Source organism: Uranotaenia lowii, chromosome 2, assembly GCF_029784155.1.
Source record: "Uranotaenia lowii strain MFRU-FL chromosome 2, ASM2978415v1, whole genome shotgun sequence".
Classification (NCBI taxonomy): Eukaryota; Metazoa; Arthropoda; class Insecta; order Diptera; family Culicidae; genus Uranotaenia; species Uranotaenia lowii.
The window spans coordinates 89,073,025-89,085,812 of record NC_073692.1 but is presented as its reverse complement, the minus strand read 5'-3'; the positions used below and the strand labels follow the sequence as shown (position 1 = coordinate 89,085,812).

The 12,788-nt window shown below is 43.2% G+C and overlaps 2 protein-coding genes across 2 annotated transcripts in view; both read left to right on the top strand.

Moving 5' to 3' along the window:
- The window catches only part of LOC129744364 (uncharacterized), a 232,117-nt gene that overhangs the window by 197,965 nt on the left and 21,364 nt on the right, over positions 1-12,788 (top strand). The window lies entirely within an intron of this gene.
- Positions 3,907-9,780, top strand: LOC129741652 (uncharacterized). Its single transcript, XM_055733400.1, has 4 exons — positions 3,907-4,899; positions 5,164-9,115; positions 9,344-9,362; positions 9,414-9,780. Exons 1-4 carry the CDS (start codon positions 3,907-3,909, stop codon positions 9,778-9,780), a joined length of 5,331 nt encoding a protein of 1,776 aa, XP_055589375.1.

Sequence of the window (12,788 nt, the reverse complement as noted above, 5' to 3'; positions counted from 1 at the left end):
CGAGATGAATCTAATAATATTTAAATGCAAAATTCGAATTTTGAATCTGTTTCCGGATTTCAACGAGATTTCTGAATTCCCAAAAAAAAAACGATTTCTGAATCTTGATTCAACATCAGAATTTGAAATATGAGCCAAGGAATTGAATTCCCAGGAGCTTCAATAAAAATTCTGATTCTTTAGGTTTCAATCTGATTTCATTTAATTTTTCAATTATTCATTGTAAACTCAATCTGTGAAACTGAATTAAAATAATGAGTTTCGAATAATTAACCTGATCTTGAGTTTTCAATTCTGGATTGCCATTTTTATGCTTTGTTATGTTTGAATTCTGCATGGGAAATAAATTTAAGAACTTCGAATCTGAATATCAAACGAAAATTCAAGATGGTTTTTAAATTGTTTATTCGGAAATGTATTATCATAACATTAAAAGCATATGAGTTTCGAAAATGATTTTTTTTGTTTTGAATGAATTGCAAACCCAAATTTGAGCCAGGATTTCCAAACAGCTGTTTATTTCATATTTCTAATTATAATTTGAACTAAAAATCATGAATTCTTTACGGGATACAAAATTCTGGATATTAAAAAAATGAAATTTTTATTCTAATAATATGTAACCAGAACAACCGAAATGATTAAAAGCTCCTTTTAAATTCAATGTTCAGAAATAAATTTCAACCAACCAGTGAGAAATTTTTGAAAAACTGTGTCAAAACTTTGAATCTGGGATTAGTTTTCGAAGTTATGGCATCAGTTCTAAGTCGAAATTTTTATTCCTAAATAATTTATAATCTAAATTTGATATAGAATTTATAATTTTTAGTGTAAAGTAGAATATTTCGCTTGCCTTGCTTGAACTCTCATGGAGGGGGTTTAACCCCCCAAATCCCTGAGTTCCTACGGCCATTGGCTCAAGTTATATTTTACATAATTAAGTTTGGTATTCTAATTCAACATATTTTTGAGTAGTAACGGATTTTATTTTTCAGATAAAAGAAGTAAAAATGCTGTGAAAGAAAATTGGAAGTTTTTTTTACCAATAGTTCATCTACAATCATAACGCATTCTAACACTTAAAAATCCTCGTTAACTTGACCAAATTTCAAGGGTCAGCGCTACCCACATTTTAAGTTGAACCTATGAACACACACATATAGGAGCTCAGTGAAACTTCATGCTTCTTTAAAGAGATCTTAATTCTACTTAAGACTAAGGGTACATCTTTCAAGGATATAATGGCTAGCATTTTCCTTATGCTAACACCACCAACCCACAGAAAGGGTACTATGTTTGCCGTGACCAAGACTTGATCTCATGACCACTGGCTTAGAAGACTTGAACGCTATCTGTCTATGACCGCAATAGCCCCTTGATACACCACTGATAGCCGGCAACCCACAATCGAAAACAACTTCAACAGTTGGTGTCCCATCTTCGGTTTCTCCAGCTGGTGGTTTTACCTACGACTCGCCGAACACCCAACGATCAGACCGAATGACCAAACAACAGACGGTGATTTCCATCCCAGCACGGCCCACACGACGAGCAAAAAGGTACCCGAAGACGATCATCAGCAATCATCGGCAATCATCAGCCGGTATTGTGCAGCGATCATCACCCACCGGTTATTGTTTTTGGTGACTAGAACGGAGATTGGGAGAGAGCGTATCACCCATCGGCCCATCGGAAAAACATCGCATCTTCAATCTTCGGAGGCAGATGGCAAAACTCGAAACTCGCACCAGTCGAATTGAGCCTGCCAACCACTCCGGATAATCGCGATTCATATACTTACTCGTAAATTAACTTTAAGTTGAAATATAGCCTAAGTCTAATAAATGTTCCGTTTTGTAATTTTAAGTAGAATTTCGGTTTATTAAATTGTAGTCAATAAATTGTGCGTGGTTTTTATGAAGAAGTTGCGTGTTTTTTAAAACGTTTATTCCGATAAACTGCAGTGGAATTTTGCATGTGATAAGCCACAGCAGTTAAACTTAGCCGCACAGCAGTGATTTCGGTTGAGTTTTGGCGGTGTTGGCGAGCCGTCGGGAAACCACACAACAGAACCACTCCGAAGGAAAAGGTACGGCCCCCAACATTGTGGTCCTTCGAACCGGATGGGAGCAACCGGAAACCCGGAACACGCATCGGTAACGCACGATTAAGGTTTTGGCGCCATTTGGGATCGTGGAAGGCGCCATTGGGATCGAGGAAAACGCCATCATCACAGCAGTGAACAATTCACTATTGTGCACCTTTCCAACAAAGGTGCATTGTTCTGCATCATCAGCGCGCCATTGCAACTGATCGGCTTGGCTTGGGTGTTGCATGCTAAACACCTGCCGAATTTTTGCATGTTTTTCGGAGGCCTGGAGGAATAATCGAGGATCAACGGTGATTAGGCAACTCATCCTACGGTTGCATGCGCAACATTACTGCACGTGCGGAGATTCCTGTTTTCTCAGGTAATTATACATAAGTGCAGTATATGTTCAGCCGTTTTAGGATTGCATGATATTAACACACCTCTTCGATCTCTACTGTGACATCATTATCCGGAGTGTCGTGACGATTTACGGAACCGCTTGGAGTCGGTTCACACTGGGCGATATTGGATCGCTCTGGAAGGGCCAATTTGACTGCAACCATCATCCTTTGGTTGTCGGTGGTGACAAGGTGTTCATCGCGTTCTGGTGGAAGGTAACAGGGCCGCATCGAGGAGGTTTTCGGTGTGGAGGCGCCTAGGATTCGGGTTCGTGGTGGCTAAGGAGCTGCTGCGCGCTATCATCGCAGAGAAGACGGTGATCGCATTTCGGTTCAGAAGTGGCACGGAGTCGCATTGAGAAGGCCTCGGTGTTCGTGTTACTTCGATCGGTGATCAGCATTAGCGTAGCGAGTAGGTGTCTGGCAAGTGATAGCTGGATTCGATCAACGTTGTGGCAAGGGAGCTGCTGCGTTTCTTCGAAAACCATCTCGTACCGTTTTGGTTCGGAGCTCAGGGCCGCATCGAGAAGGTTTCGGCGTGGGTGCGACTCGGATTCGGTATCGTAGTGGCAAGGGAGCTGCTGCGCTTCAACTAACCGTCGCAGACTCATCCGGTCCTGGTCCGGTAGTGGCACTGGGCCGCATCGAGGAGGTCTCGGTGTGGGTGCTGCTCGTAGGTGATCATCGTTAGTGGCAAGGGTGCTGCTGCGTTCCTACAACTCACCGCAGGAAAGCTGTTTATCCGATCTTGGTCCGGAAGTGGCACTGGGTCACATTGAGGAGGTCTCGGTGTGGGTGCTACTTGAACCGTACTAGCAAGGGCGCTGCTGCGTTCATACCGGCGAAGGTCTACGCAGAGTGTCGGGCGAAGGTCGCCATTTTCAACAGCATCGCACGAAGGAAGAGGCAGCGCAACAAAAAGTTCTCTCGGGTGAGATTAATTGAACAGTATATGTCCACATTAGCTAGGGTTTGATAATACACTGTTTTAAATAAAAATTATCCTCTTCAATTAACGTGCTACAACATCCATGAGCAACAACTGTTCGTGATCAGAACAATTTTGGAACTGCTCGTTAGAGCAAGTCATCTTCTTTGGATTTCGCTGGTCGTTTGGTTTGGATTCGGCGCCATTACAGGGTTCATAGGTAAAGTGAACAGTATATGTTCAGCCGTTGCAATTTTTTGGAATACTACACCTCATCCTTCTCCTCTTCGTGTGCCTGTTGATTAATTCTTCGAGCGTTTGTGCTGGTGAGCATATTCGGTTTCTGGGTGACGGTCCACAAATTACCATTGGTACAACGAAAGGGTTTCTAAGGTAATTTGCTGGACAGTATATGTTCAGCCGAATTTTGGACACTTTTTGGAAATCTACACCCACATTTCATCCTTTCCGGTTCTGACGTCATCATAATGCCGAAGTCAACTGCAGCTGAGAAGGCCCCGCCGTCGCTGAAGGTTTTACGGGTGAAATTGAAGGAAATTCAAACCAGCTTTTCCGACATTTGGATGTTTGTCGACGGGTACAGGGAGGATTCAACTCAGGGTCAAATTGAGGTTCGATTGGGTAAAATTGATGACCTGTGGGAAAACTTTTGCGACACTTTAATTCAGATCAAAGCGCACGATGACTTTAAGGAGACCGATGATTTATTTGACAAGGAACGGCAAGACTTAAGCAACCAGTATTACTTCTGCAAGGCATTTTTGGTTGATCGGGCAAGAGAATTTGCGGTGCCGGATTCGATCAATCACTCTGCTCGATTGAACGAGTCGTCAGGCCATAGTGGGATGGATCATGTGCGGTTGCCTCAGATAAAATTGCAAACTTTTAATGGGGACATCGAAGATTGGCTTGGATTTCGAGATCTGTTTACCTCGTTAATCCATTGCAAGCCAGACCTTTGTGAAGTAGAGAAATTTCACTACTTAAAGGGGTGTCTTGAAGGGGAGCCAAAAACCCTGATAGACTCGCTTCAAATAACCCAGGCAAATTACACGATAGCATGGAATATTCTTTTAAAACGCTACAATAATAGCAAGCAGCTTAAGAAACGTCAGATACAAGCATTGTTTTCCCTTCCGCATCTTGTCAAGGAGTCAATACCTGATCTGCACGCTTTACTGGAAGGTTTCGAGAAGAATGTTCAAATCCTCGATCAGGTTGTGCAGCCCGAGAACTACAAGGAGCTTCTCTTGGTCCATCTTCTCTCAACACGGTTGGATCCTGTTACGCGTAGGGGGTGGGAGGAGTTATCTGCTAACAAGGAGGCAGATACTCTTGAGGATTTGACGGAGTTCATAAGACGGCGAATTGCGGTTCTAGAGGCGCTTCCATCCAAGGCATTGGAATTGAAAGGTGGTTATCAGCAGACAGCAGGGCAGAAGCAGAAACCATACGTTCGGGTCAGCCACAATGCTTCACAGCAGCAGCAGCAGCAGCAGCAGCAGCAGCAGTATCAGCAGCAGCAGCAGTATCAGCAGCAGCAGAAACCAGGGACATGCATCGTTTGCAAACGGGAACAGCATGGTGTTCATCAATGCCCAAAATTCAAGCGCTCCACTGTTTCGGAAAGGGTGAATCTACTTCGAACACATGGGTTGTGCCGAAATTGCCTAAGAACGGGACATCAGGCTAGGAATTGTCCATCAAAATTCTCCTGCAAGCAGTGTAGTGGTCGTCATCATTCGCTGGTGTGCTTCCGCTCTGAAAACAACAGTAATGGTCAGGTTTCAGCAAACGCATCGAGGAATGATTCTCTCTCCGACGATCAGGAAGCAGAATCATCGACACGTGTGGCGAACATGGCAGCTCCTATTGGTTCATCGGTGAATTCAGCTTCGCAATTCCGTTCTCGAGTTCTACTAGCGACAGCGGTGGTCATTATTGAAGACGATATGGGTAATCAGCTTCCGGCAAGGGCGCTGTTAGATTCCGGATCTGAGAGTAATTTTATGACTCAACGGCTTAGTCAACGGATAACGGTTTCTCGAAACAAGGTGGATGTTTCGATTCTCGGCATTGGGCAAGTTGCAACGAAGGTGAAGCAGAAGGTCAGCGCTGTGGTGAAGTCTCGTACATCTGAATATGCTCGTGAACTTAGTTTCTTGGTTTTACACAAGGTTACGGCAACTCTTCCGACAGCAGATGTCAACACTGGGGGATGGAATATTCCTAAGGGAATTTCGCTAGCTGATCCTGCCTTTTTCCAGTCCAACAGCGTGGACCTCGTCTTGGGAATTGAGTGCTTCTTCGAGTTCTTCGAAACTGGTCGAAGAATATCGCTTGGAGCAAATTTGCCAGCACTCAATGAATCAGTCTTCGGATGGATCGTATGTGGAGGTGTTTCTCAACCGGATAGCTCGCTAAGAGTCAGCTGCAACGTCTCGGCGAACGAGACACTTGATATGCTGGTGTCACGGTTTTGGGAATCCGAAGAGATTGGATCAAAGAGGAACTATTCCCCGGAGGAGAGTCTATGTGAGGAGATTTTTGAGCAGACGGTTCAGCGGAGTTCAAGCGGGCGATACAGTGTTGCTCTGCCTACGAAAAAGGTTGCAGTGTCAAGGCTCGGTGACTCCAGAGACATCGCTTATCGGCGGCTCTTGGGTACAGAACGTCGATTTGCCAGGGATACAGAACTGAAGCGCCAGTACATGGAATTTATGGAGGAGTATCATCAACTTGGGCACATGCGAAAGGTTCCGGCGGAGGATATTGGCAATTTCAGAAGGTGTTTTCTGCCACATCATCCGGTAATAAAGGAGGCGAGTACGACTACCAAGGTGCGCGTAGTCTTCGATGCCTCTTGCAAGACATCTTCGGGAGTATCGCTCAACGACGTCTTGATGACCGGGCCGGTTGTACAAGATGACCTCAGGTCCATCATGATGCGGTGTCGGACGAAGGCGATTATGCTGGTGGCAGACGTTGACAAGATGTTTCGCCAAATTGAGATTCAACCCGAAGACAGACCTCTCCAGTGTGTGTTATGGCGCAACAATCCGAACGAGGAAGTAGGTGTTTACGAGCTGAACACGGTGACCTACGGAACGAAGCCTGCTCCGTTTTTGGCTACCCGTACTTTGCAACAACTGACGTCAGATGAGGCATCTCGTTTTCCCTTGGCGGCGCAAGCGATGGCAGATGACACCTACATGGACGACGTCATTACCGGAGTGAACATCCTCGAAGAAGCAGTTGAGCTTAGGAAGCAGTTGGAGCAGATCACGGAAAGCGGAGGTTTTCGACTACGCAAGTTTGCCTGTAATCGGTCGGAGGTTCTACAGGGTATTCCGCAAGACAATTTAGCGATTCCTGGGTTCGTAGATTTGGACCCAGATCCCTCTGTCAAAACGTTAGGACTGACTTGGTTGCCCGGTTCGGATACATTCATGTTCCAATTTAATTTACCAAAATTCGAAGACCTCAAGTTGACGAAACGCAACGTACTCTCTGTTATCGCCATGTTATTCGACCCCTTAGGGCTGATTGGAGCCACTATAACCATGGCGAAGATTTACATGCAGCAGTTGTGGATTCTTCAAAATTCGGACGGCAATAGGCTTGATTGGGACGAGCAACTACCTTCCACGGTGGGTGAGCGTTGGCGAAAATTTCACGAGGAGTTGTACTGGCTGAACACCATTAGAATCGATCGCTGTGTTATTATCCCCAACCCGATAGAGCTGGAACTTCATTGTTTCTCGGATGCTTCTGAGAAGGCGTTTGGCGGTTGTATCTATCTTCGTAGCAGAGACTCGCATGGTATAGTTTGGACTAGATTAGTTTCGTCGAAATCTAAGGTGGCCCCATTAAAATGTCAATCGATAGCACGTCTCGAACTCTCTGGAGCATTATTGATTGCAGAACAATTCGAAAAGGTGAAGGATTCCTTGAAAATTTCGGCTAAGGCGTTTTTCTGGACCGATTCGACGTGCGTTTTGCGGTGGTTGCAAGCGATTCCGACTGTGTGGACGACGTATGTGGCAAATAGGGTGTCTAAAATTCAATCCATCTCTGAGGGATGCAAATGGCGTCATGTACCAGGTATTCAGAACCCGGCGGACTTGATTTCGAGAGGAGTTTCACCAGCGAATATCGTGGAAAACCAGTTTTGGTGGAAAGGGCCGGCCTGGTTGCAAGAATCAGAGGAGAGTTGGCCACAAGCACCAGCGTTTTGTGCTCGAGAAGAAGGAGACGAGGAATTGCGTCGAACTACTGTTGTCGTGGTTGCCTCTGAAACGGAGGAGTTTGTCAATTCTTATATTTCTAAGTTTTCGTCTTATATTGACCTCATTCGTAAAACTGCATATTGGCTACGCCTGAAAACCTTTCTTTTAAGCAGACTAAGAAACCCAGAAGCAGAACCAAATCGAAGTTATCTCTCGGTGTCGGAATTGAATCATGCGGAATACGATCTTATCTCTCAAATCCAAAGGATTGCATTTGCGGATGAATGGAAGGTTTTGGCAGAAGGAAAATCGGTGTCTAGGAGTTCGCCGATGCGTTGGTATAACCCTTTCTTGTCCTCTGAAGGAGTAATTCGACTTGGCGGTAGACTGAGGAATTCTGATGAGCCTCATGATGCAAAGTATCCCGTTGCACTGCCCGCTAGGCACCTCTTTTCGACGTTGCTCATTAGGTATCACCACGAGAAGCTGCTACACGCAGGCCCACAGCTTTTGTTAAGTGTCTTGAGACAGCGTTACTGGATTTTCGGAGGGAGAGAAACCGTAAGGAATGTAGTTCATCGTTGTTTGAGATGTTATAGAGCCAAGCCATCTCCAGTCCAGCAGTTCATGGGCGATTTACCGGCTTCCAGGGTGACCATCGCCCCAGCCTTTCGACGAAGCGGTGTGGATTATTTCGGCCCCGTTTATGTCAGACCCGTTCCCCGTCGCCCGGCAGTCAAGGCCTACGTTTGTATTTTTGTCTGTCTGTGCACAAAGGCTGTTCATCTGGAACTGGTTTCAGATTTGACCACTGACCGCTTCATCCAAGCGTTGCGTAGGTTCGTAGCTCGCAGAGGAAAATGTGCGGAAATCCTATCTGATAACGGTACGAATTTCGTTGGTGCCCGTAACAAAATGAGAGAACTTTTAGAGCTTCTAAGGGATCGTTCTCATCGTGACCAAGTAGCAAAGGAGTGTGCGAATTCCGGAATACAGTGGAGCTTTAGTCCGCCGAGCGCTCCCCATTTCGGTGGTCTCTGGGAAGCTGCCGTACGATCAGCCAAGAATCATCTGCTTAGAGTTTTAGGAGAAGAACCGGTATCACCAGAGGATTTCAACACGCTATTAGTCCAGGTGGAAGCGTGTCTAAACTCCCGACCATTGACACCCTGTTCAGACGACCCTAACGACTTGGACCCCCTAACACCTGCTCATTTTCTCATCGGTAGCTCCCTGCAAGAAGTTCCGGATGAAAATGTCCTCGATGTACCTTTTAATCGACTGAGTAAATGTCAGCAGGTTCAAAAGCGATTCCAACAATTTTGGAAGCGATGGCGAAGGGAGTATTTGTGTCAGCTGCAAGCAAGGACCAAGCGGTGGAAGTCCCCAGTTGGTATCAACGAAGGCATGCTTGTTGTCCTGAAGGACGAGAACCTCCCACCCCTACGTTGGAAAATGGCTCGTGTACAACAGACTTACCCTGGCAGCGACGGAGTGGTACGAGTAGTTAAATTGAAAACTGCGCAAGGATGCATCGATCGCCCAGTAGAAAAACTTTGCATTCTTCCCATAAAACCTATCGAGACCTAAAACCCACCAACAATTGAGCTCTGAATCCTTCCCATTTCCAAATCCCCACGTTCTTCGAAGAGGAGTTTTTTTTGTATTATTTCAGAAATCCTGGATATTTCTGGGTGGGTGAGGATGTCTATGACCGCAATAGCCCCTTGATACACCACTGATAGCCGGCAACCCACAATCGAAAACAACTTCAACAGTTGGTGTCCCATCTTCGGTTTCTCCAGCTGGTGGTTTTACCTACGACTCGCCGAACACCCAACGATCAGACCGAATGACCAAACAACAGACGGTGATTTCCATCCCAGCACGGCCCACACGACGAGCAAAAAGGTACCCGAAGACGATCATCAGCAATCATCGGCAATCATCAGCCGGTATTGTGCAGCGATCATCACCCACCGGTTATTGTTTTTGGTGACTAGAACGGAGATTGGGAGAGAGCGTATCACCCATCGGCCCATCGGAAAAACATCGCATCTTCAATCTTCGGAGGCAGATGGCAAAACTCGAAACTCGCACCAGTCGAATTGAGCCTGCCAACCACTCCGGATAATCGCGATTCATATACTTACTCGTAAATTAACTTTAAGTTGAAATATAGCCTAAGTCTAATAAATGTTCCGTTTTGTAATTTTAAGTAGAATTTCGGTTTATTAAATTGTAGTCAATAAATTGTGCGTGGTTTTTATGAAGAAGTTGCGTGTTTTTTAAAACGTTTATTCCGATAAACTGCAGTGGAATTTTGCATGTGATAAGCCACAGCAGTTAAACTTAGCCGCACAGCAGTGATTTCGGTTGAGTTTTGGCGGTGTTGGCGAGCCGTCGGGAAACCACACAACAGAACCACTCCGAAGGAAAAGGTACGGCCCCCAACACTATCTTCTATGCCACGGTCGGCGGCTAAGTTTGTCACATTGTTAATACAGATGACACAGTGAACAAGAGATCCGATGGTGACACATATTCCGAAATCATCAACACTTTTAAAAAAGGAAATAGACCGAAGATCATCACACCGAAAGAGAACAAAATCGACACATCAACAACATCACTTGGTAGTGCTGCAAACTAGTGATTGGAGTGTTTTTTGTTTTTTTTTTCGAAGTTTTGTTTTTCGTGTTTGGAGTTCTTGGTAGACAGTATATTTCCATATTTTTAAAAATATTTATTATACTTTTTTATAAAGATTCCTTTTTATCTAAGTGTTTCTTTTTAATATTTTTAGCGTTTTGTTGGTAAAAAGTGCATGCAACTTAGTTTCCAATAATCCTCCAGACAAAGAAACACAATTCTTTTTGTGTTGTCAATTAGTTTCACTATATGTTTGTTGTAGATTCCTGTGAAAAAGTTCAAATAAAGAACAAAACGTCGGAATAAAAAAAGAAGGTGCTTTGGATCCGTGAACAGACTGAAAAAGCCGAAAATCTTCCTCTGGTAAACTTTGCAAACATGTTGAAATTATCTTGAAAACCCTGGAAAACTCGAGAGTGAGTGAATGTCTATATATAAATTTTTTTCCAAGCATTGATTGATGGGCTTATTTGTGCACAAAATCCAACAAATTCAGCAATGTATTGCAATTCGCAATTTCACTATATTAAATCATTCCTACACCCATAGAAAAGGCTGCAAAAATCCAATGCCTATTTTGCAAATCTCTGTGCCTGAAATACGCTGAAAAGTGTACACTACTGACATAAAGACTCGAACTCTCAAGAAAATGATAAATTATCACTACATTCGAGTGGAACAAGAAAAAATATTTTATGGGTTTTTCAGCCTATTGGACAATTTTTTTCCAAAATAAGTAGTGAGAATCGAACTTACTGCAACATTTCATCTCGGGTCGCTTGTCCGATATCTTACCCAGTGCTGTATTTGAGTCGGTTAGTCAACAAAGTTTTATTGCCATAGTTTTTCTGCCACCGCCGACAATCAAAAAACGCACTGCATTGGCCGTCTGCCGTTTGGTCGATGTTTTTTAATCCTTCTTTGTCCTTGATCGGAGAGGGATGAGAATGGGAGGTTCATTATTGGAATAGAGTCTGAGTTGTGATTGTATTTTTTTAAACCGGCAATCCACCATATAGGGCTAGATGGGGTAATTATGAACAAAATTTATTCATTTTCAACACTTACACCACCATATGTTTATTTCTTATTGTTAACATCAGCAACACTGAACAGCTAACACAGATTTCGAAACTGTCGACTCTCTAAGAGAGGGCTTGCTACTTCTAACGACTCTCAGTGAAAAGGTCTCTAAAGTTTACCAAACACGCACTCAATCGAAAACAAACTTATTGTTCGGGCGCGAAAGCAATTTAAGGCTATGATCATTTAGTATCCGGGCAGTTACAAACGTGTGTATTTTAAAAACTATTCATTTGATCGAAAAACTTTATATGGAGGAAATGAAGATGTTAATATGACATTTAATGTAAAAATATAAAAAAATATATTTATCAATGATTTCAAGAAATACTCAAACTTTTACATAAAATCTCATTTTTATCTTTGCACACTTTTTTCAGTCATGTATTGATTTATTTTTTTCTACCACAGAAGCAAAACCTTTGCAAAATCATGCTGTTTTACACAAACTCACCTGAAAAAAGCAATTGGAATCGTGTTGGAACCTTTTCATGAGTAGGCATCTCGATGAATTTGATCTCTTAAATCCGGTTTTAACATAAATTTATTTGACCATCAGAACACATCTGTCATATTGCGTAAAAACCGGACGCACAGATTACAATCTTTGGAACTGATCATTATTAGTTATTTACTTGGTGTCTACTAGTCAGGCAACACTTTTCGCCTGCCGGAAATGGATTTTTTGCATTATTTAAGGAGTCTGCATTCAGTTATCCTCAATAACCATAGACTTTTTACCATATTTAAGATCAAGGGTTCCACTAAGATGCTTGGTTTGAATTTCGTGAGCATCCTAGAGGTGCTCCTTATACTTATTAACCATTTGATCCAAAAAAAAATCACAAAAAATCAACAGTTCATGAGCTTTCAAGTCAACAATGAAGAATTTTCGAGGCGCAAAATGCGTAAAAGGAGCAAATTTGTGCAAAATTATTTTTATCGTGTCTTTTTGCGTCGTGAATATCTCAAACAAACGTAAGCTTAAAAATCTATCAAAAATAGGCAAGATAGTCCTTTTCATAACCAACACAACGATACTAAAGTTTTGCAAATCCGAGCTCTATTGACGTAGATATCACCGAAATAAAGTGCCCGGATATTAAATGATCATAGCCTTAGAACACTGATATTGTAAGTACCGGAAATTAAAATAACAAACCCCTAAATTTAAGATTATTACATGTAAAATATATTTACAGTTTGAAGCTGTGTTAATTCCGTCCGCAACACTTATCATAAATTCTGAAAAGCTGCCAACAATGAATGTTTCCGTGCTCTTAATCATTCTGTAGAACAACTTTTATTTTTTGGTCGCAACCTCTTTCCTTGGGACGTCTGTTCATAATTACCCCGTCTGTTCATATTTACCCCACTGTCTAGGG